A 24617-nucleotide genomic window follows, 5' to 3' on the forward strand; every position below is an offset into this window, starting at 1 on the left:
TCATTGTCCTTTTAATTAATTCAGGTATTCACCTGGATTTGGTATTGCTTATGGTATTGCTGCAAGTATCACTACAGAAAATTATGTGTTTGTAGGATTAAATTTAATCCAGGAAGATTTTAATAAAAATACTAGACCGTTGTTACTGTTACTGTTCTGTTGATGTAATTGTGGACTGTACAAAAATTACCAATTTTAAGGTGGCTTAAATGTTACTTGTTTTCAATGCAGTGTCCACATAGGCCATGGCCAGACAGGCAGTGGGGGCTGTGCATTTTTGATGATATTGTAGAGCACTGCAGCCCCTCCTCGTTCAAGTATGCTGAATACTTCCTGAGGCCAATGCTACAGTCAATATGTGACAACAGCCCCGAGGTTAGGCAAGCAGCTGCCTACGGTGTTGGAGTTATGGCACAGTTCGGTGGGGACAGCTATCGTCCTTTTTGCACAGGTACGCACTTGTGTCTGATAAAACTATTTGAGTGTGAGATTCAGGGGGAGAGGGGGCGGGAAATAATTAAAACCTGCTTGTCTTCTGGTTAATGAGGTCTCTCTCCTTTGGCAGCGACATAGGTTGCCAGTATAACCTGTGTGGCAGAGTGGTGATGATTAGTAAAGTACCTGAATTCCTTGGGCTTTTAATGATGTTCTGCTTAGTAGGGTTTGTTGCAACACTTACTGCTTAGTAAACTTAATGTACACATTTTTTAAAAAATACGGTCTGACATGCAAATGTTCATTTCATAAAAAATAGCTTTCTGGTGCACACCTGTCTCATAGTTGTTCTTTATTAGGACTGATGTGGTTACACATGAATACAAACCCCTTCGGATGTCTGGAAGAGTTATACAAATGACCTGTATTAAGAAGTAGCGTAGAATAGAGTTAATATGGCTTCCTGCTTTCCCATTATATAAAAAGGAGCCTAATTTCTATAACTAAGAAATGAAATTAGTATGATAATGCCTATCAGAAACACTTTCCTTTCTGAATGTCTTGAGTTTCTTTAAAACTTAGTCTTGAATTTAAAGAAATTATTGTCTGCAGACAAAATTGTCATCTTGCCAACCAGCAAAGTTAATTCTGCACACTGAATAGCAACCCTTAGCAGAGGTTTTTCCTTTTTAAAGAAATTATTTAATCAGCTGTTTCAAATATGTATTTCACATGTATCTTGAATGAAAACTGAATTAAATTATGTAAGAAAATAAGAACCATGCAATTGTGGTAAGTTAGGGCTTTAACACCAGTTTTGCCTGCATCAATAGATGTAATTTTCACTGTTACTGTAAATGTAACAGTGACAATCAAGATCAGGTGTCCTAAAAAAAAAAAAAAGAAAAAAAAAAGAGAAAAGCAGAGGGGGAGACACTGCAATGAAACACTAAGAGCCTTAATTTTTTTAATTGTCTAGAAAAATAATTCCTAAAAAGTGGTGGGGTTTTTTGTGAACTTTTCCGTAAGGTTTTTGTGTCTTGTCCCAAGAACAGAGTAGAGACTGAGGTCAAGGCAGTTCTAATTTTGGAGTTTTGGGGGTTCTTAGTATCTGTTGAAGTCTCATCTTATTTTTCATTCATTAGATTTTACCTTGGCCCACTTGAACTTTGCAACAACTTTGATCCTTTTCTATGTATTTGGACAAATAAGCCTTGATTAAACTCAGACACTTGGCTTTTCCTTTACTTGGATGTTTATATCAAAGAACCTTTTTACTTTACGGCATATAGCTTATTAGCAGGCACCTCAAAAGTATTTTAAATTATTTTGTATGTACATGAAAGAACTTTATGATTTATTTTAATAGATGGTGTGCTGTGATTAGAAGCAAAGTAAATCCGTGGCATGAGAAGCTTTCTACCCCATAGGTTTTACTATCTTCTCTGAAAACATCATGTTTGTGAGCTTTTATTTATAATTCAATTTCTTTACTGATTAATATATAGCACTGGCATATTGTTCTATTGCTAGTTTGTAGCAGTATGTAAAGAACTCGAGGCTGTTCAGAAAAAGCAGATGTATTATGAGCGTTTTTGGCAGTTGAAAAAAATACAGGACTATAGGGAGAACTTGTAAATGGCACAAGAGCTACGTTATGATGAAACAAAAAGAATTAAAAATAGAATGAGTAAAGAGCAAAGAAATAAGACTGAAGGAACAACTACAGCAGATCAGTAACTTTCTAAATGGGGTTACAAGTTATGTGACTGTCAATGTTGCTTCTGTTTCTTATGTTGGAAGAATATCGGCTATTTTCTGTGAATATTATCAATTAACTGCATGTGTTTCTTCCTAAATCGTATCGTTGGCCTCAAAACTTTTGGTGGTACAAGACATCAGAGCAGTCAGTCCTTGGAAAAAAACCACAGATATTACAGAATATGGTCTTTTATAGTCAAAAGGAGTTTTTAGGGATTATCTACCACAATATGTGTGAGAATAGATCTGTTTTCTAGGCAACAAGGAAACTTGTCTAAGCTAAGCTGTAGGGAGGATGCTATGCTGATTCATTTTGACACCTTCCTACAGCTCTTCCAGTTGCAAGGACACACACACCTACAGTCATCCATTAGTATTAAGGAGTATGAGGTAACACATGAGACTTAACTTCAGCAGTCATGAAAAACTGAGGTGTAAAAGGCAGACTCAGTTTTATTGGACACTGAAGTCTTATATCGAATTCGGCTTTGAGAAGAGTCCAGCGTTGTTACCCTGCATTCAATACACAAGCTAGTGTGCCTGATGACCAGTGTTTCTGCAGTTCTGTAGTGTTTATTAGCCCCATCAAAGTATCCTTGTCTAGCTTAAGGTTAATCATATTTTTCCATAGCAGCTGAATTTTTCAGAAATCTGATTCAGTGAAGTTAATACAGTGAGTGTCATTGTGTATTCCTTAACTGCAAAGCTGCTACTTACTCATCAAAATGAAGTAGTGTGAGATCTCGCTTTTCCTGAGGAGTTATTTTGGAGTGTGCTTTCTGCACAATTCCACAACCTGTTTTCTGTGCTGATACAGAATTTCACAGCTTTAGCATTACATTTTTAGCAGAAGAACACAAGGACAATTGTTCCTGCATGCCTGTAGAGTGCTCTGAAGTCTGCGTAGACACTAGTAACTAAAAACAAGATAGAAATGTTAATGTTGAATTGTGCATGTGGTTACCTCCATGACTACTAAAAATAAAATATAATTGCTATTAACCTAGCAAGATTTTTTCCTTGATGTTTGATTTTTATGATCTAAACTGTGCCAGGTGGCTTCACCAGGGGTTACTCCTATGAGCTTTCCCTAGTGTATCTTGTAGTGGTGGGAGGTGTGTATGTACATATGTATTTTTATATATATGTGCACAGAAGCAATAGATATACAGCAGGCATACACTGTAGACATGCACGACAGTCCAAATTAATGTGAATGTCACTGTATTGGTGCTTTTCATCATCTTCTGTTTATAGAACCTGTTAGATTAAAAAGATAATGCTTGTTATCTATGTTTTTACTATAAATTACCCTGTCTTGTATGCCATAGATTGCATAACTCCAATTGAGAGACACAAAGATATTTTTTTCTTTCTTCTGAATTTATAAAGCAAATCCAAACTTTTCCAGTAGCTGTTTTCTTGTGTTTCCTTGCATAGCTATATCTATCTGTTTGTTTTTCATAGGATTATTGAGCAGGGAGGCATCTAATAGTGGGACATTGCGATGACTGGATTTTGGTGGCTGGGCCACAAAAAAAAAAAAAAAAAAAAAAGTCCCATTTTTAATACCTGCAGTAGTCTTTTGTAGAATTTTTAATATAATATAACTTAATTGTGCATTAAACCTTTTTTCTTGTGTTGTTTAACAATTAGAGGCGCTTCCATTGCTGGTGAGGGTCATTCAGTCACCAGATGCCAAAACCAAAGAAAATGTCAATGCAACAGAGAATTGCATTTCAGCGGTAGGAAAGATAATGAAGTTCAAGCCTGACTGTGTAAATGTTGAAGAAGTCCTGCCACACTGGTTATCATGGCTTCCACTTCATGAAGATAAAGAAGAAGCTGTCCATACTTTTAATTATCTGTGTGACTTAATTGAGAGGTAAGGCAATCTTGAGATTCATGCAGAAAGTAAGCCTGTTCACAGCTTCTTTCCTTGCATTTTCCAAAAACTGAGAAACTGCCAGGTTCATCTGTGTATGCTTTAGAGAAGATAATTTGGAATGTCAGAACCGAGCCTTTCACGACATTATTGCTGTTTTTATAAACAGTCAGTGTTCTCATCCTGACTAATGTCTGTATGGCTTGGAAAAATTCTTGACTCCTTTGAATGTACATGATGGGAAACGATCAGCTGGGAACTTCTACAGAAAATTTCAGGAAAATTTTTGATACTCTGCACTAATAACTGATCAGGGCTTTTTGCTGAAGAGCAGCACACATGCCCTTGCAGCCTTCTTTTCATAACCTTTTAAAGTAGCTTTGCACCTTTTTGCTTTCCAAAAGCTTGAGTATCAGCAAAATGAAGTGAGAAATCATACACATAAATTCATGGTACGGTGCTGTCTCCCTTAGTAAGTTTGCAGTGATGATTTCAGCTATTATTGAAAGTGTCTTGGTCCAACAGAAGATAATTGTTCTAGTGTGGGCACAAGTTGCACTTCAGAATTTAGTGGAAGAATGTCAGCTTCTGAAACATTATGTAGTAGCCATGTTCTGGCTGGCACTGCATTATATCTTAGAAAAATAGAAGGGAAACAGCTTGGATTTTATACAGTCCTTTTACTATGTGAATCCCATGTATCTCTGGGTGCTTTAGTAAGGCAAGGTCTCAAAATGGAAGGTGGCAACGTATGTCCCTAGACTGATAATAGTACAGTTGTGCAGGGGCACCATAATAATGTGCCTTGTATGTATTTACACACCTGTACAGGAGTCAGGAATCCCAGTACTAGCACGCTGTTGTACCCAGCTGCGTGCAGGTGGTTCAGCCTTGCTACGTACTTCTCTGGAGCTCTGTCAGCCCTGCGTGCGCAGCCTCTGCATTCCAGCAGTGGTAGGTGGCGGGCTGGAAGTAGGTTGTGTTTTCCACTGAGATCCCGGCTTGCCAGTACTTCGCTACTCCAACGCTTGGCTGGGACAGAGGCAGCAGAACTGTTTACTTGCTGTGTCAGTGCTGGCAGAGAAGTCACTGGTGGTGCTCCTGACACAACCTCCTCCCCCTTGCAGCACTGAGAGGAATAAGCGCTTTTAGGCAGAATATTTTTGTCACAGTATTTACAGTTCCATCTGCATGGACCTCAACTGTTCCGTAAAGTTCAGAACTTCTTCCTGATAAAGTGTGGGCTGATTAAAGAATCATCTGGTTAAATATTAACAGGAGAGGGAACATTCTGTCAGCAGGCAACAAAGCTATTGCGTACTTACTCAGCTGAGTGAAACTTCGATGTAAATAAGCAGCTTTAGAATAAGATATTTCAAAATCACTCAGCTTGCATGTAAAGGACTGACGTGAATATTTTTTTTAGTTAGACATTAATTGTTGTAATATATGTTTTGATTGTAACAGCAACAACCCGGTTGTCCTTGGTCCCAACAACTCCAACCTTCCCAGAATATTTGGTATAATTGCGGATGGTGAAATTCATGAAGCTATTAAACATGAAGATCCATGTACCAAGCGGTTGGCTAATGTTGTTCGCCAAGTGCAGGTAAATAAACACTTGCTTAGGTACGGAGGGAATATTTAGAATCTACTTCGAGAAGCAACCAAACTATTAAACCGATTTTGAAAGCCTTGTCTCCTTAGAGAATAACGCTTCAACCAGTGATCTTGGAGATCCTTGGATGTTCCTTGAACCGTTAATAATAGAACTTGGTAACATTTGCACTTGAATGAAGTCTGTCTCTTTTGGTAAACTTCAGAAACTTACCAGTTAAAAAAAAAAAAAGTTTTTAAGATAATAATGCAGCTAGACAGTTAACAGACTAGCCAGTATTAGTTGTTTGTGGTTTGGGTTTTTTTCTGAGCCAGAAATTACAATCTAGAGGTGTCTGCCTATCTCTGTATCAGTGAACTGTACTGCAGGATTTGATCCACCATGTGGTTCCTGTAAGGGTCCCCAGCACTCTGTGGTGACTTACTAATATAGCAGAGGCTTGGGATCTTTGCTAGACACTAAGTGCAAACCACAAGTAATTTTACTACTGCCCTCTTTAATCCAGTGCAAATACCGGCAGCTGTTCAGTGTTTTCCCTACCTTTGGGGAACTGCCTCGAGGTTCACTTCCTTTATGCCATAATGAGTCTTACGCTGATGGGTGATGGGTATGTCCAAGTATTTAAGCTGCATCTCTCTACAGTGTTTGAAGTGATAGTGGTCATACAGCAGGGCTGGTCTGGGGGCAGATGTTGTCAGGTACATCTATCATACTTGACAGTTGCAGCACCTAATGGTAGAGAGTAGTGTGCCTGGCAAGCACATAGCTTATAAAAATGTGTAGAGGATTTGGAGCAGCAGCTGTTCAGTTACTGTTCGTTCTACCTGGCGTGCTTTGGCAAAACTCAGGTTCAAGAATTTTAGGAATACTTGATTTTGGAAAGGATTCACTTGGATGAGTGTATCAGCCTGTGAGATCCGTTACGTGTGGTAGAATATGATTTGTTAAAACAAGTAAAGGAACAAAAAGAATGAAATCAAGCAAAGTTTCAGAGTGAAAGGGTACAAGTGGCTGCTCTAGATTCAGGCTGACAGGTGTGAATCTTTGCTGTTAGTACTTAAAGTCTGGGTACGGAATTTTATATTACGGTATGGTAATGCATTTGCTCACTTTACCTTAAATGCTCAAGGTTAGTTGAATTTTATTTTTTAAATACAATGGCACATACATGTATTAGTCGTGTATAGCAAAGTCTTGTTTTGGCCAGGAATGGTAGGAACTTTAATATGGAAACGAGACTTCTGCATTGGTTAAATGATTTACCTTCAGACTGTGGGGGGAAAAATCTTAAAGGTCATGTGTTTTTCTTAAAAAACACAATTTTAGCATACTGTAATGAATCCTGTCTCTCTTCACACATAGTACTTTGACTTTAGTAAATGTTTTACAGCATGGTAGGAACTTTAAAGGCTATGTAGTTGCTTACAGTCTGCCTGCTGCTGCTTCCCAGATTCTAGGCAAAAGACTTTTTTTTTTTTTTTTTTTTTTTTTTTTTTTATGACCTCAGTAAGCAGTTCCACTGCCAGCATCTGACATGAGCAACGTTATGGTCATAGTTAGTTAGAATTAAACATAAACTTTTTTCCTCATGATTAGGCATTGTCAGGCCAGAAATATTTCAGTGTAGAGTGTCAACTTAAATGTGTGTCAGAAATGCTGGAAGAGAACATTTAATTCTGCAGTATTCCATTATACATTGAGAATCTGTAATTCCTCGTATTATTTAAAACTAAAAACACAAGCCCAAACTCAAGGACTTTATTTGAAAATTCTTTCAAATTCTATGAATCTATTTTATTTTGATTTTTTTAACGTGTGTGAGAAAAGGGCTTCATAACAGAGCTGAACATAAAATATACCAAGATAAATTAAAACATTTTTTTTTAATTTACTTCAAGTATAGTGCTATTGCAAAAGCCAGTCTAAAGACCTAGAGCCACTCACCTGCAATTTTTTTCTGTCCTTGTCCTTCTGAAGAAAGCAGGATCCCAGTTGCTTCCAGCTTCTATTGACAAGTGAATAAATACTTTTCCCAACCTTTTTTAATTTTCAGCATTTTCTGGTACCATTTAGAACCAGTCCCTACTGACGGTGACTTTAAAAGCCAGTGTGTCAGCTGAGGGCTTTGGTAACACAGATGAGGTATACTGAGGGGCAGGCGAGCGTGGGTTTGCACTTACCTGGGTAGATGCTATGTATGTTGTCTTCTCTCCAGGAAATAATTTACCATTCCTTTCACTAAGGAGTAATGCCATGTGCTGGCATAGAGTTTTGCACATACACACACAGTGTATGTGGCATGTCACGCTGTAATTGCAGCACTCCCTTCCTCTGAATACGTTGCTGGTGCACCAGTGCCCAAAAGATACTCTCAGATTTGGGCATGGTTCAGTTCTGCCTGAACGCTGATCTTGTAACAGCAGTGCAAAACAGAACAAATGGTTTAGGCTACAGTTAAGAGTGTCAATTGTCATTTGACCCACTTAGTTGTAGGAAGTTTCCAGGAGTTTCAAATCAATTACTCTGCTGCTGTTGAACCAGAGTGTGCCTCTGCTGAGCATTTTAGAGCATCTCCTGCTGAACCTTTGTAGGAATGTGTATAACTGAAGATTTCAGTCTGTTCTTGTCGGCATATATGTTGCAGCACTAAGCCCAGTGAATGTTGAGCTTTGTAAACATACGAAAGTTTAGCATGTGCCTTAGAAGCTTGTCAGCCTGCATAAAGACAACTTCTCGTTTGTTTTCTAGACATCTGGAGGACTGTGGACAGAATGCATATCACAGCTCAATGCAGATCAACAGGCAGCCATACAGGAGCTCCTGAACTCTGCTTGAAGGGCCTTAATTATCATCTGCAAGAAAACTAACTCCAAATAAACGTTTACCCTATTGTTTAGGTTTCTTTTGTTTCTTTTTTGAGTAAAACCAGAACTGTAGTGCGTGTAGGCCATTCTTCTGCAACCTACAGGCAGTGGCAGCAGGAAGAAGCATTCTTTCAGAACGGTGTTTAAATCGGTTTCTATCCCACAACACGGAAGAAGTTTCCTGTAAACCCTACAATAGCACTGAAGAGTATTTTTTTAATGGTATAAGCCATCCATACGATGGTGAAAGGGAAACAAGTTGAATTTTCTCATTAGACATAATGAATTAAGAAACAGCTTTAAGACCTTCAGCAGTAGATGTATATACGTTATAACAGATAAACGTTTCTCTACATCTAGTGTTAATTGTATTAATTGGAGTGTGAGTCTTTGTAGGGTAGAAAGTGTCCTTCTGCCCAACAAGTTAGTAGATCAAAAGATGAAAAACTGAAGACAAACATCGAGCATGAAGACCTCATTGATCGCACTTTCAGATTCCCAAAAACAACTTGTACAGTGACTCAATGAGGAAAGCTGTTCAGCTTCCAGCCCTTGAATGTGAAGTCTCTTTGGCATGTCTGACAGTATCTCATTCACTCCTCAATAAATGACGTTGAAACACAAGAAGCTTGTGTAGAAGTTCAGTGATGTGTGGTTCTTTTTATTTCCTCTTGTGAAAAGATGCAAGTAACAAACTATACAAGTCATGATTTTATATTTAAAACTTTGTAAATTGTTGCCTATTACAGATTTTATGCATTTTTGTTTCTTTTTAACAAATTTTTCACCCGTGTAGAATGGAAACTTAATGGTGTTCCTTTTATGACAGTAAATTTACATATCTTGACTTAAAAATGTTTTTCATGTTCAGATGCAATTGCATTTCATAACTTATAAAATGTAGTGTCGTTCCGGCTGCAAGTGTGCAACGTGATCTGGCAGATACTGTTACAGAGTCTGTGTTTTGTTTAAAACAATCATGTAATTGATAGCCTGACCTGAAAGTACCAAAAAACTTTTCAGGTCCTTTTGGTGCTGCAAGAGCAATACATCATTTACCAGCTAACACAGCAGCAAACATAGTCTTGCATTTCTAGCGAAGGCGAGTGGCGTTTTTGCAGTGTGTTACTCTGAAGATGTCCATGTACGCATCGATCTTTAAAAACTTGTTTTAGTGTTCTTAAGTCAATCTCGATAGTCTCTTAAAACGTCAGTCTTTTCAAGGAGGGTGTAAGTTTTCTTTCTTTGTAACAAGAAAAGTTAGAACTTTTTACACATAATAAATTCTTTTCCTACTAAAGAATAAACTTAGATTTGCCTTTCAAACTGTTTCAAAAAAAAGCCCAATACAGAATGACATGTACCAAAACCAGCCCAGAACCATTATATCCAAATCTTTGTGAAATAAACTGCCTTAACCACATGGATTGACCCTGTAGTTTGTTTAGAGGCACCTGAAACAGCATAGCAAAGTATCTACTGGTCCAGTTTCCACTTCATTAAATGTTGTTAACCTTGTATTTATAGAAATTGAAGCATTCAAGCATCTGGAAAATGGACTGTTAAGGATTAGGTACCAGTACTGTGAGAGAACTAGTTAAGTCAGGTCAGTTGTCTTAAACACTGGTCCCGACCACTAAAGTGGGGCTGTGTCAAATCCATCATCTTTCTTGTTGCTGGTTTTTTAAGCATTCTTTATTTGAATTTCCACTCAGTCTAAAACATTGAAGTTTTTCCCTGCAGCTTTCTTCTCAAAGCTTCAGGCTTAGAATTTTTTTCTTTTCCCTTCTTTGTTCTAGCACTATGTGCAGAAAATAGTAGCACATCTGGTATTTCCCTGAAAGTACATCAGCTGGCTTTCTAATCTAAGAGCACAGCGTTTGAATTGCTATCCTGATGGACCAGCTTTAGCCGTCTTTCCTTCCTTTCAGTCCAAGTAAATGAGAACAAGAACTGGGAGATGGGGTTGCTCTGTGTGCCAGAGCTTGCAGAGAGCAACTTTGTGCAGTTGCTTCTACCTTATTAACAATCATTTTATCAAAGAAGAAGGCACAGAGTGAGTCGCTGTGCCAGCCTGACGGGTACGTTGGTACCAGGGAACACCCAGAGGTCTCGTCTTGCCTGTCCCCACTGAACGCGTCAGGGTTGATCCAAAAGCTGCTGGAGCATTTTCTGAACTCACTTAAGCTTTAAAAACTCTACACTCCCTTTCTACCTTTTTAAAAGATCTCTGCATTTTTGGGTTCCTGAATTGATGCAGTACAGAATTTTTAAGCACTCAACCATTCCTGATCTTCCACAGAAGTACTGTTGCCCAAACAAAGTATGGTAGAACAGTAGCTTTATCTGCAGCCATCAAAAAAAAAAAAAAAAAAAAAAAAAAGTTATAATTGGGAAGGAGTTGAAGGAATCTCAACTGTGGTATGGGAAGAGCCATAGTTTCATTGCAACCATTTTTACTGAGTATAACTCCAGTCATGCTTTATCAAAATGCTCAGCTGTTGGCATTTGGTAAGAGTTGTACCTAATGTAGCGTAAAGAGCACTGCAAACAAGAGCAGTGCTCTGTTTTGGTAGAACCAAGAGGTACTGAATCCACCCCTAGATGTCCGAGCAAAAGTATTCAAAGCTGTACTCAGTAACAAAACCCAAGCAGAAAACTCCCTGTGCTTTTGAACACGGTGTTCCAGTATTACTGTTTTATTACTTATTTAAGCATGTAACAGTAATTAGCATTCGTGAGCACTGCTTTCCAATGTAGCTCATGTCCTGAAGCTTCGGTCAGTCCCCATCTAAAAACCTTTACCTGTTCTTACCATTCTTAAGGTGAAACTACTTCTCTTTGCAGCTCTAGGTTCTTCATGAAAGCTATCGATGGAGATAAATGTCTGGTCTCCTTTGTCTGCCTTTCTCTACAAGATCTCTATCCCAGCCAGAACCAGGACAATCTCCCTGAGAATCCTGTGCAAAATCTGTGTAAGAAAATGATTTGTAGACTTCACAGGATTTGTGTACTGCTGTGGCATTCTGTCACTGCTTTTTCTCTGCAGAAACTCCAAAGCAATGCCAAGTGTAAGGGCTGGTATTCCTCAGCACAGAGCAGCTGCTGTTAAGCCAAATGTTGTCTGTTGTTCTCTACACAGCTACGTCTCTCAGTCTCATGTATGGAGTACCGGCATGAGGGTAAGATGTGTTGCACAGCTGGAATTTTTGATGAAATAATTAAGGAAGGTGAATTTCCTGATGACTCTGTGTACGCATGTATGTACTGGGTATGCAGCTGCCTTGGGCTCTTGAACTAGAGCTTTATTTTTGCTTTCATGGTATCTACAGGTTTGCACATACACACTGAGTCTTTCAAACACAGTGAGGGTGGTATTAAAAATAATACAAAAGTCAAGTATTTGCCACCCCACATACTTTTTCAAAATACTTTATAGTGCATCTTTGAGGAGCAGCCTTAGCCTTTGGTATTTAATCGTTCAATACGCTCTTATTTTGGTAGCTTAGCCAATTGTACTTGATTGTATGGAGCCTGATGGTCTCTTCCATTCTAAGAAATGCATTTATTGTCTTCTGAGAAGCAGCAAACAGGATCCAAGCTTCTGTCTAGTAGAGGTCCTTCCCCCTTTTTTGTTATCATGAAGGTGTTTGTATTTCTTCAAGAAAGAACATCTCTCAGGACAGCTTACCATCTGTTGAGACTTGAGAGGTATGGAATTCATCTCACCTGATCCTCGGTATCTGTAACGAAGTTTGTGCGTAAGTAATTGTCTGCCACCCTGTTCAGTGAAGGAAAACAGGCATGTCTAGACGATGATACACTTTGTCATAGGGAAGTGTTTGAGATCAAAGGAGACGACCACCTGAGTTGGTGCCGATAGGCGAGAAATTGTTACTATCTCGGGTGGTTCTTGGAATGCTCTTTATCGTTGGCAGTTCAGCGGCTCATTGAATAACCTCAGTAGTTGTACAACACAGCTATTCAGAAACACTTTGATTTCCTGCAATCCATTATTTTCCTACTGCAAGAATCAACGAATTAAAAAAAAAAAAATTCCTTTCTGTAAGTCAGACAGCCCCCCTGCTGCCTTCTCATGTCAGCTCTTGAGGAGATTTCACCAACTTTTGAGGTGTTTCACATTGACAGGTAAATTACCTGTTATTTAATCCCTGTTCAAAGGTGTGATTTGGAAAAGGTTCCTGTTTCTGGAGGGTGTAAGGTACCTCCATCAACATCTCTTTTTGTTGTCAAGTTAGTTAGATTGCTTTCTGGTTTGGGTTAGCCTCAGACCGACATACTATTAAAAGGTACAATAACAAGTTTGCGCCTCTTTGCCACTACCGAATTAATTTTCCTCTTTCACAGGAGTCTCATTCAGGAGACATTACCTACTGCTATAGCCCTAGATAAATTTACTTTGATCTTAGTTCAGGAAAAGTTTTCTACAGCCTGCTTTCTGATACAAGAGATGTGAGGAATGGAGACCCGTTTGGGACGTGAACAAGCTGCGTCTTTCGTATCTTTGAATACAAAACGCTAAGCTCAGTAACAGTATCACTATTCCAGTAGAAATCTGGGTTTGTCTCTCGAGTTTTATTACACTTTTCTGTACCAGAGTATTTGCTTTTCAAAGGCGGTGTCTTGTTCGTTCACAGCCCGTGGGGCCTAAATATTTGGTCTTTACATTTGTTACAAGTTCACAGGTTTTGCTCACGGAATTGACTCTGATCTTTCTTATTACCTGATGGAGAAGAAACCACATAGCCTTTCAGCTATTCTGAGTCTATTTAGAAAATCAGCCTGGGAGTGGCAGCCTGGGATGATGGTCTCCAAGAGAAGGTGGAGACAAGGAATGGCAATTTCTGTTCTGGGGAGACTTGTTTCTACAGCCTCTGTGAGATTTTTTTCCTGTCATTCTGGTTCAGAGCAGTGATGTAATTTTCTCTGTATGTTTCCAAGAAGGTGAGGTAGGGACCTAGTACGCTTGAGTGAGTTTTGATTGTTACGATTTTGCTTTCTGGCTCCAGAGGCTGCCCATGACCTGGCTTCAGACGCAGAAAATTTTTGCAGGTGCTAAACCATGAAATCAAAACGTCTTTTGAGTTTAATATTGGTACCACTCTTGGTTTAAGAATAAAGCTAATATTACACTAGATGCACACAAGTATTTGGAGTTTCACTTATTTAGCAATAGATACTGAAAATCTAACAGTAAGCAGTGAATGCCTTAAGGGTTAGTTGGGGGGGGGGTGTTTTGGTTTGGCTTGGGGTTTTTTGAGGAGGCAGTGCTGTGTGTTGCTGCCAGCAAAGGGAGTTCAAAGCTCTCCTGAGGCACCAGATGAGCCATACTGGTTGCTGGAATAGAATTTTGGAATTTTCTTCCAGACAAGTGGGAAGGATGTATGTTGGCAGATGCTCCCCAGGGGACCGTTGTCCAGGGGTAAATAGTGAAGTGTTCCCAATTTAGCAGTGACTGACAAGAATTACAAGTTTAACTAGAAGATCCTTACATGTTGCTAACACCATTGCAACTGCTTGCTACTGTTGTAATGGCCAATGTCTTTTGAGGGTGGGGAAGGAGGAAAAGGGGTATTTCTTCAACTTTTCTTCAACTTACTATTTCTGCATTAAATGTGTGACCACTTTTTTCCTAAGTAGAACAGAAAGTTATATTTTAAATATATCTGAAGTATGGCTTTTCGTGTAATATGTGCTGTTAAAAAAATGTTGTTCTTTAATAACTACATGGTCCTATCTTGCAGTGATAGGATTTGATGTAAATTAATTAAAAGGTTTAATATTCAGTTCATATAACATCTTAAAAAACTAATGCTAATCTTCCAACCAAAAAAGCTTGGAATAAAATTCATGTTTTGGATTCAGGCCGGTGAAAAATGACAATAACACAAGATCTTAATCAGGGAAACTAACCTTGCCTGAATTACTTGAAGTAAAATCGTGCAACAACACCTTTTTAAAGTATCTGAGAATGAAATGCCAAGAGACATTTTTACTGTGGAGTTTCATCTGTTTAAGAGTTGGTATTCCTGGGAGAAAAACAAACAAACCCAAAAATACACCAAACCCCCCAAAACTGCTAATTTTTGTCGATAGTTACCATGAAGAAGCATGTGGATGCAGTGGTTGCATTTCACCAGTTCTGTGCTCCAGCTAGTTTCTTCTGGCCAGTAGATGGAGATGATACAATTGAATATTAGCAGGCCACACACTTGTACTAGGGAAGTTTGCTGCTTTACAGTCCCTAATTTTTGAGAGGGTGTTTCTTAGTAGGACCATTTTATAGGCAGTGTTAAACTGTACCTTCTGTTTGCTAGAAATGTGTGCACAGAGCAGGTAGTTTGTCTCGAGAAGTGCCTCTTGCAACCCTAGAGAAAGAAAACAAAGAGAAAGGGGGAGTGTTACATCAATACAGGTTTAACCAGGTCTTCTCCCTACCCCTGTTTCTCCCATCATTAAAAAGTCTGAATAAAGTACATGCCCATAAATAAACACCTCATTGTAGAAGGAGACAACCATAGCAACTTTCTCCTTGCCACTACGAAGCCAAGCTCCGTCTTTGGGACCTGCCACCTCTTCTCACCCATAGGATAAGGAGGAAATGAGTTTCATTCAGGGTTGCCTGTGAGTCTCTGGGAGCAAGTGAAAAGGGATGGCAGCTGTGTGGATGAGCTCCTGAGGCTCTGTATTAACATCAAAAAGTATGGATTCCTGTCCTTAAAATGAGTAAAAGCTTCAAGACATTGCTGGAGGTGGCAGCAACGTGTGTGTGTGTGTGCAGCAGGTGTGATAAGAAAATACATTTCAAGTGAAAGTTAAAAAGGGTGAACTGGAAAAAAAGAAATGAAATCTGAGAAGATGGAGTCTTCATTTGCCCTCATTGCTATTAAAATGTTGCCACATAGTATTTATTACCCTTGGGGGAAAAAAGCCAACCAAACAAAAAAATAACCCCACAACCCAAACTACATATAAAATGGCCTAGTCCAAACCTCCAAGTTGTAGGAATTGGACATCTCATTAACTCTTTGAGTTTTCTGCCTGAGCATAAAACAGAACTGGGTAGTAGCTCACTGTAACTTCTGGTTTTTATATAAACATTTAATCATGTTTTACAGGTCCTAACGTAAGTGCAGTAGATAATTTTTGTCCTGCCTCATTTTTAAGCTATCTTGTCTGTAGTGTTTGTTTTGCTGGAATTAAGAGTCCCTTCTTAGTCCTATAGAAAATATGGTCTGGTTTTGGTTGGTATGTTTTGTAGGTCTATTTTCCTTCTTTGACACAGCTGCCAATGATTTTCCTTACAAAAAGGACAAAGAAAATTCTAAAACCTTAAAAAAAAAAAAAGCCAACAAAACCAAACAGCTTCTTGACAACAAATCATCTTTGTGTCTAAACTATGAGACTTGGACACCTAAATATTTTCTCTTGCCCTTATGCTGAAATATCAGCCCTAATTTCAAAATGCAAGCAAGCTTCTATCGGATCATCTAAAAAAGAATCTTAATTAATTTTCCCAAAAATCCTAAATTTTGCTGGTACTACTGGAATTATGGTGGAAGAGAATCATCGCTTTGGTTGGAAGATGGGCAATGCTGAATGACTTCAGGCTGGTTTTCATCTTCCTCCCTGAGGAGAGAGTTGAGCAGCATGTGCTGCAGTTGCCACCGCCAAGGCTGTTCTGTGTAAACATCTGTGTTCCTCTACCTTGACTTTGCTGCAGTCCTGATGCCAGTGTCGGATATAGCAGAACTGGAAAGGTTGAGAAAGAGGTGAGAGGTTTAAGAAGCATGCAGTGCAGCCGTCTGAGGTGAAACTAAAGAGGTTGGAGTCCTTCAGAATGGAAAAACATGACAACTCCAAGGGAAGTAGGACAGATCTCTCTACCCAGTTGTAATGTAGGGGGGGAGTAGGTGAATAGGGAGCAGTTCACTGTTTCTCATAACACAAAATTAAATGCTACCCAAATGAACTGTTAGACAGGATGTTTAAAACCAACAAGAAATACTTTTTCATACACTGCAATTAAAGCATGAAACTATTTTCTAATGAATGTTTCTGGAAGTAAAAAAAAAAATAAATAAATCACACCAGTTATTTAAAGGGGTAGGTGTGTGAATGGTTAACAAGCAAGGTGCTCCTGAGGAAACTACTTGCTCAATAAGTTCATAAATCATCAGCTGTCAGATGCGGGGAGAGTAGGCTAGGGAAAGGATCACTGTACATTTGTCCCATTTCTTATATTCTTTCCCTCAGGCTCCCTTACTGTATCTCCTGTTAGACACCCGGCTCTCTGATCAGGCTTCACGTGGCCATTTGTACACATCCTTCATTACAGCGCTCCTCACTCCTTCCCTCCCTCCCTGGTTTTATGTATACAGATCGGACTCTCCTCACTATGTTTGCATAAGGCTTTGTAAGATACAAATAATTCTTCACCCAGGTTGTACGGGATCAACTAGAACAGGAATCACTTTGTATAAAACATATCTCAGTGCTAACATTCACGTAGACACTTGCTCTGAGGCTCGAGAGGGGAAAAACATTTTCTTAGCTTGATGCTGTTGAGCATTAGGTGGATTCTGAATAAAAGACAAAAGAGAAATATATAATAAAACCATAATAAAATGCTCTGCCCTTTTTTCTTAGCACCATTTTGAAGGTGCTAATGGATTTTTCATGTATTCAAATGTAGCAAAGCTGAAATGCTGAATTTTAGGAACTTGGACAAAGGATCAAAGTGCAGTAGAAAGTAAGGCACGCAGTGAGACTCTCTGGCTTTCCTTAGTAGAAGATTAAACCATTTTAATATTTGGGCAGTTTTATGAGAAATGCAGCTCCTTTGTTACTGATCTGCCTCCTTAAAGAGGAGTGATTGCAGCAGGAAACAGGGATTAAGATTTCCTCCCCAGTGCCAGAGGGAGATATGGCACAGTACAGATGTGTAATACCCAGTGTCGTCAACAACTGCAGAGAGACTGTGGAGGGAGCAAAGTAAATAGCCAGTGGTGAAGCAATTGGAAATATCAAATAAAAGAATGCATTTAGGAATCTTAAAGCATGAGATGATAGGCATCTTATAATAGAGAACTGGTTAAATTTAGTAAAGACTATTATTAAAACTCCTGGTGCTTTAAAATATTTCCTGGGAATTATTCTGGTTAAGCCTGTCCTATTTCAGCAGAGTGAATCCATTCCAGTTATATATTAAGCTCATGTTAATTTTGAAACCTAAAATTTAAAAAATAAGATTATTTATCTTTTCTTTGTCATTGATTCTATTGCGAATAGCAAACTATCACTACAGAAAATTAAGGTATTTTTAAAGGACAAATGTATCCTAAAGCTTACTGATAGACCAGAAATTATTGATTTCTGTGTTTCATTATCAGAGCAAACAGTGAATCTCACATTTAAAATACTTATAAAGTGGAAAATTGTACAATACACTGAAAGACTATGGAACACCATAAATGCTGAAGGGAATGCAGACATGCATGACATGCAGATCACTAAATGAGAAAACAGAAAAAAATACTACTAACAACAGACATGAGGGATTTTTTTCCCTCCTAAGTAGAGTGGGATAATTATCTAATTGGAAGCAGTGGTAATGAATTATGAATGATTATATTAGGTGGAAAAAACTGGAGATGGGAAAAACTCATACCACCTTCGCCTGTATCCTGCATCTCAGAAAATTAAGAGACTGTAAACAAAAACTGTTCCCTGTCCATCTGTCAGCATCAGAACCTAGGAAACTGGGCAGCATTCCTCACTCACACTTAAAACTCCCCAGGCAGAGCCCACATTGCTGCAGACACAGAAGAGGTTAAACAGGATCTTTGACAGTGATAGACCAGCTAATGCTTTTGCATGTGGCAGAACATGACCAGCAGTTCTGCGTATCATCCTCAGCAAGTTGATGGGAGCTGATGGGAGAAAAAGTGTATGCTTAATCTACCTGACCTTTAAGGAGAATTTTCCTTCCTGATTTGAAAGTAGACTGTAGCAGAAAGTAGACTATGCTATTGCAGATTATTTCGCTCATCAGCAAACCAGAAATGATGCTTCATATTATTTTTAGTCTAAATTCTACTTTTTAGAGCAGTTATTTTGCTTTCATTCATTGGAATTTTATTTCTGAGAAACAGTAACTGCAGCAGATAAAAAATAATAAGCAGAAAAATAAATGCTTTTCAAGTCTCTAATAATTTGATTATTTGATTTTATTAAATGTAAATTACGTTCATCTTGCTAAGCTTTCTACAGTGAAATATATTTCTGTAAATTATTTAATACCTTCCACTTTCTCAACAGAAAGTTTCACAGATCCCTTTTGAAGAAGGAATTTCATTAATGATATTAAACCTCAATATAAAATAGATGGCCTTGTTTCTCCTTGCTCTGCTATGTTCATCACATGGGAAGCAAATAAATTACTACCCTTAGAAGACCTGGCTTCTGGTCTGACATTTAGAAACGGGCTAATTTCAGAGGCTGCATTCTGAAATAGCAAAATCATATGCTGAATTGATGTTTGCTTTGACCGGTTTTACAGTTGCTCCCTCCAGCCAGATTTAGATGTTCTAAAAATTAAAACAGAAGAATATGACAATGGAGAAGACAGTAGTTAAGCCACCTGTTGTAACTAGCCATTGTAAAAATAAAATGTCTATCATCCAGCATAAAGTTAGAAAGGACCCATGGGAGATCCTGAATGCGACAGAACACTAGGTAAGGTTTGCCCCACACACACTTTAAAGCGGGGATTATCTCAAGAGGATTTATTCAGACACACTGATATGTTCCAGATGTATTCCCTTGCAGGAGGTCACAGCAAAAATTTTGGCTGGGGGGGGGGGGGACGCGGGGAAGAGGAGAGCAAGAGGGTTATTTTCATGGGAATGTTTAAATCTGATAATGCTAAACCCCATGTTTAGTGTTCTATATTCTTGTCATTTTAATATTTGCAAGGGGACTCTTTTCAGCTGTGTTTACTCATGGTGTAAATTCTGGGGGGCTGAAGAAATGGCAATTTTTCTGTTTTAGAATTATATTTGCTTATATCAGTCTAGGTACTTAACTGGTTCTTCTTCATCACAGTGTTAAATGGTCTCAAAATTATTTAATTAATTTAGTTGAACTGCCCTCTTGGAAAGTATCGCTTTAAAAAACAAAAAATATTTTTAACAATAGATAAACAGTTTGTGCTTTACAAAATTACAAAAGCACTGGAAGAGAATGAACTTTGGTGCTGGGAGTTCTACCCTAAACTCTGAATTCTAAGGGCACATTTCTATTTCAAACGACACATTTGGTCTTCTCCAAAGTAGTACTGAGAGATTAACGTGGTTGGTTGTTTATTTTCTAAAAGCTACATTCAACGGGGAGGTTATGAGCTTTCATTCCTGCCCAACACACTACATCTTGCACGGCAGGCTCAATGGCACTTGATGAAGGCGGCAGCATTACTTTAGTATTATTTTTATTTGTTACTCAACATGTGAAATCTTTTCATAGCTGCAAATATTTTCTCTTTTCATTATTAGTTCTCTCTCCTCACCATGACAGAAGAGGTACATTGTTTCTGATGGAATTACTGGCATAGAATACATATTTTTGTCCTGATATTCACTGCTCTTTTTCCCTTCTTTTGGCAAAAAAGGTAAAAATGGATTGTAGGAGAGGAAACCTGAATATGAATAGCAAAAGGATGTTTGATTATTTATTTTTTTACAGTCCTGTGTATTTTTCCTTGACTTCTATTTTCTTGAAAGTACTGATATTTGTAATTTGCTAAATGATGATTTTCTAGATAATCATAATAAATTATTATTAATGTTTTCATTTACACTGCAGTAGTTTACAATTTTGTCCATTAATGAATACTTTGGAATCCTCAGTGTCATTTATAATATGAGCCTTTTTTTATGCTTGGATTTGCAAAAGGGAAAAAACAAGCAGGAAGCAAGTATAAGCTGATGCAATCTATGTAACTTTTGAGGAGCATAAATTGTTCATGAATTTCAAGTGAACATTTTAGCTCTGAAGTTTCAGGGATGGTTCATCCATTAACTGTTGCACTGATGATCATCTTAGCACAGATATGCAGCTAACGTAACAAATGCATTAATCCTGAAACAGGCAAACACGTTGGACAATACAAGGTAAATATGACAACACTTAAGAGAAGTGATGTTGTATGGTATTACTACTGAGGTTAGGGAGAGGGGCTTGTTCCAACAGCTTGATACACAAAAGCTCTCTTTCTATAAATTGTGAAGGACTGGCGAAACTTTTGCATACACCATCAAAAGGATTTTCTTTTAATTCATGATATTATACACCTTGAGCAGGCAGTAAACAAAATCTGTTAATTAGCTTGCTCCAAGTGCTTAAATGGCTTCTTTTCAAGGGTTGAGTTTCTTTCACATGGAAATCCTGAAGTAGGAGAATGGAAATGGGCTCCTTTACTAACTGGTTAATATTTATTAGTTTTTTCCTTCAAAACTTAAGACATGGTCTACTGCTAGTATTATACACTATTATGAAAACTGATAATTACCACTGCTTGTAGCTATAGTTTGATGTTGCATTCTGATGTGGAAGCAAGAAAGACATTAGTAGTAACTCTTATCAGAAGAGTTAGTTGTATAATTATCTTAACAACTGATGACTGTAATAATATTTTGAGAAGATGAATAAAAATATATTGCAAGCAAAAGCCACTGAAATGGTGGGAAGCATGTATGCTAAGAAACATGTAATAAAAATAATGGTGAAACAATCCTGAAATAAATGGATGGATAATTCTGTCATGCTCTTGCACCGAAATTAGCAAGAACAGATGAGTTAACACAAGTTAACATAAAGACATATGAGAGAGAATCTAAAACTGACTAATCAAATGCCATAGGTTTGCAAGATTGAGCCCCATTTATATAAGAACACACTGATAAATCTAGCACAAAAGTATTTGCTGAAAGGGTCTTTGAAACAAAATTTCAGGCTCCTGGGAAAACATCTGTGGAATGTTATATGAAAAAGAATTACTAGACAAAAGACATAGCTGAAATATACAGATTTAGACTAGGGCAGCATCTTAGCTTCTTGCCTTTCTAAACCACAGAAAAACATTTGAACTCAACACATATTTTAAAGTAGTTTACAAAAGAGGCATAGATTTCAAGTCCAGAAGGACCACTGAAGCATCCAGTCTGCCCTTAGTGTAAACCAGACCAAAGAACTTAATCTGCATACTTGGGTTTTGAGTCCAATAATTTAGTTTTACAAATTACATAAAGGAGCAAACAAGTTACCACATGGCAAGTGAAAATAGAATTTGTAACTACTCTGCCATAACTGCCTGTATACATGCAGACCTTCTAGAACCTCATAACAAATACGAGAAAATGTCAATGGAAAAATAACCACAAATCATTCCAGCATAGGAGGGTTGTAAAAAGTGAAAGCTTTCCGGAGATACTTGCATTCCATTTTAGCTGTTGCTATTCCTTTCCTAACAAGGAAAAAGGCAGAAGGAACAGAGAGGCAGTCTCCCAAGACAACAGAAGCCTTTTAACATATTTCCTTCCTTTCCTTTCCCTTGGGTTCTCTCTTATCAGGTAAGGCAGAAATGAATGATCATGCCAGCTTGGTCTTGCTTAACATGAAATCCAATTCCAGCTCTTCTTGTCTTTGTCAGCAGATGCAGACAAAGCTTATTTGTTTTCTTTCAGAAACATGAACTAACTAGAACCATTTTTCTAATTTCAGCGACTTTTCAAAAACAAACGCTGTTTCCCTCAAATTCTCCTGTTTATTTGATGTCCCAACAAATTCCACATCTTACTCAACAGGGAAGCAACATAACCCTACATACTACTGGAAACTAACAGCAGCAATGAGTGCTTTTCTAAGCAATCACATCAGAAGAGTGCAACTTGCTGCCATGTGTAATTTACAAGAGAAAAATCTGTTTTAGAGAAAAACTGCTTAAGAAATGTGGAGAGCATCAATGGGAATGGATAGGTGAAAGATGGCTTTATAGCTGACTAGATAAACATCAAGAGACGGTAAAGAAGTCTTCTTACATGTCAGTCCCTAGTTGTCCTTGATACCTTCAGAAGATTCAGGAATGAAAAGGTTAAATAAATAAACACATGCAAGCTTGTCCCTGGCTCCTGGAGAAATGACTGACATATTACCATCTTTGACGCTTCAGTAAGTATACTGTTCAAGATATTATTTTCGCTGTTGCTTTTTGGAGCTCAGTAATAAATGATAAGTAGCTGCAGGGCAACCTGTTACTTCTGTTCAGTACTGAAAAATGTTTCAAGGTCACTCAAACTTGGAAGGCAGGAGAGATGACCTCACTCATTTGTAGATTACAACAACTCTTTTGTTAGGTGTGAATGAGGCATTGGTGATCTGGAAGTGTACATAACAAGCACCAGGAAATTCTAAATGCTACCATTGACCCTTGCACTGCTGCTCTTACCCTAACTGCACCTTAAGTAAGAGTTAAAGCTGCTGACTAAATAAGTATTTGGAAAGAGGCAAGCTTTTTTATTATGTCAGTGCTTTTAGCCACAGTTCAGATGGTCAGGCAGTTGGGACTAGATGGTTGCCGCAGGTCCCTTCCAACTGAAATACTCTATTCTAGTCTGTATTGTCAAAATGAAAACATAATCTTTCTGCGTAATTTTCTACAGACAGACCATGCATTTTGTGTGAAAAAAGTCCGGGAAAATAATAACTGCTATCTTGTCAAGTATTGACAGCTAAAGGCAATGTCCAGCCTTTCAGTCAGTAATGTATGTACTTCGGTTAAGGTGTCAGGGCTGACCAAAGAAATAAAGTTATCTTGGTCTTACTAGGTTGGCTGGCATACGCATTGAGGTATTTGTAGTGAGGTGTTTGTGCATAGAGGCATCGCTGTGGACAACAGAGCAGTTGTCTTTTGGGGGTTAACCAAGGCCAAGGCTTATACAAAAAAAACCCACAACCAAACAACTGCATTGACATATCATTTCTCTTTCCTCCAGAGATTAAAACCTAGAGATATTAGTTTGGGTCCTCAAATGGTCTTTAAACGCTAGGTGCTCAGAAGGGTTACTTTATAAATACACACCTAGTTTACTGCTCCCTCCTGGGTCACCGACAGAACTTAAAAGATTTGCAGTGTCTCTCCTGCATCGTTCAGGGGAGCGGGTGTGCACCACTCAGTCTTCTTCCTGAAAAAAGACATCGGGTAAAAGACTGGAAAAGGCTTAAAGAGATGCACAGCCTAACACTTAAGTTACGCAAACAGATAGTATTATAAGAGCTGCTGTTTACAGACAACGATGCGGTCCTAGGTGTGACAGCCGTTTTGCTATAGCTCCCAATCTCGGAGAGAATGTACAGCGTCTCTGTAAAGGCACACCCCCAGCCCTGGGCTCTGCCCGGTGCTCTCCTTTCCACTCGTGTAGTGCAGACGGTTTTGAGAGGCAGCCCTTGAAGCCCGGATTGCTACTACTTGTTAAATAATTCTACAGTGCTGTGATCTGTGGCTGTCCAACGAGGAAGAAAACACAGGTTACTAACTAGTAACCGCAAATGCGAATACACTACCTATAAGCCCAGTCCTTTCGTTTCTCCGGCGTCTCAGACAAGCACCTGGTAGTATGGTGAGCGGGGAGGGCTACCTCTTTGTCACTCAAGCTTCGGTCTGTTCTCCCTCGATTCCTGAAGCCTCCTCCTGAAGCAGGAAAGCTGGGGTGCTAATGGGTTTGCACAGCCCCCGCGGCAATGTCCCGGTTCCTCCTGAACGAGCCGCCCCGAGCTGCGCAGCCCCTCGGCCGAGGGGAGCGGGACAGCTGCCTCCCCCAGGGCACAGCCCTCCTGCGGGCGGGCCGTGCCCCGACGGCACCGGCGCCGGTCCCCCGGCCCCACAGCAAGGGGCGGCGAGGGCGGACGGGCCCCCGGCGCCGGGGCTGCAGCCTGGCTTAACCCTTCCCTGACGCCGCGGCCACCTGGGCGCTGCAGG

At 38.9% G+C, this 24617-nt stretch overlaps 1 protein-coding gene and 1 long non-coding RNA gene across 4 annotated transcripts in view; one reads left to right on the forward strand and one right to left on the reverse strand.

Moving 5' to 3' along the window:
- IPO5 (importin 5) overlaps positions 1-9187 on the forward strand; it is a 44972-nt gene extending 35785 nt beyond the window's left edge. Inside the window, exons 23-26 of the mRNA XM_040584416.1 lie at positions 232-451; positions 3853-4081; positions 5549-5690; positions 8448-9187. Coding sequence (XP_040440350.1) covers positions 232-451; positions 3853-4081; positions 5549-5690; positions 8448-8534 — 678 coding nt within the window. The 3' untranslated portion in view covers positions 8535-9187. The remainder of the gene's footprint in view (positions 1-231; positions 452-3852; positions 4082-5548; positions 5691-8447) is intronic.
- A 3079-nt stretch (positions 9188-12266) lies between these two features.
- On the reverse strand, positions 12267-24557 carry LOC121083754. Of its 3 annotated transcripts, none has more exons than XR_005826475.1 (4): positions 24203-24557; positions 23721-23823; positions 14888-14952; positions 12267-12306 (listed from the first exon to the last, which is right to left on the reverse strand). It is a non-coding gene; the product is annotated as an uncharacterized LOC121083754 (long non-coding RNA). The 3 variants fall into 3 exon arrangements; XR_005826474.1 differs by having other exon boundaries at positions 12271-12306; positions 14685-14952; XR_005826473.1 differs by having other exon boundaries at positions 12277-14952.
- Positions 24558-24617: the final 60 nt, after the last annotated feature.

This window comes from Falco naumanni, chromosome 2 (assembly GCF_017639655.2).
Source record: "Falco naumanni isolate bFalNau1 chromosome 2, bFalNau1.pat, whole genome shotgun sequence".
Lineage (NCBI taxonomy): Eukaryota > Metazoa > Chordata > Aves > Falconiformes > Falconidae > Falco > Falco naumanni.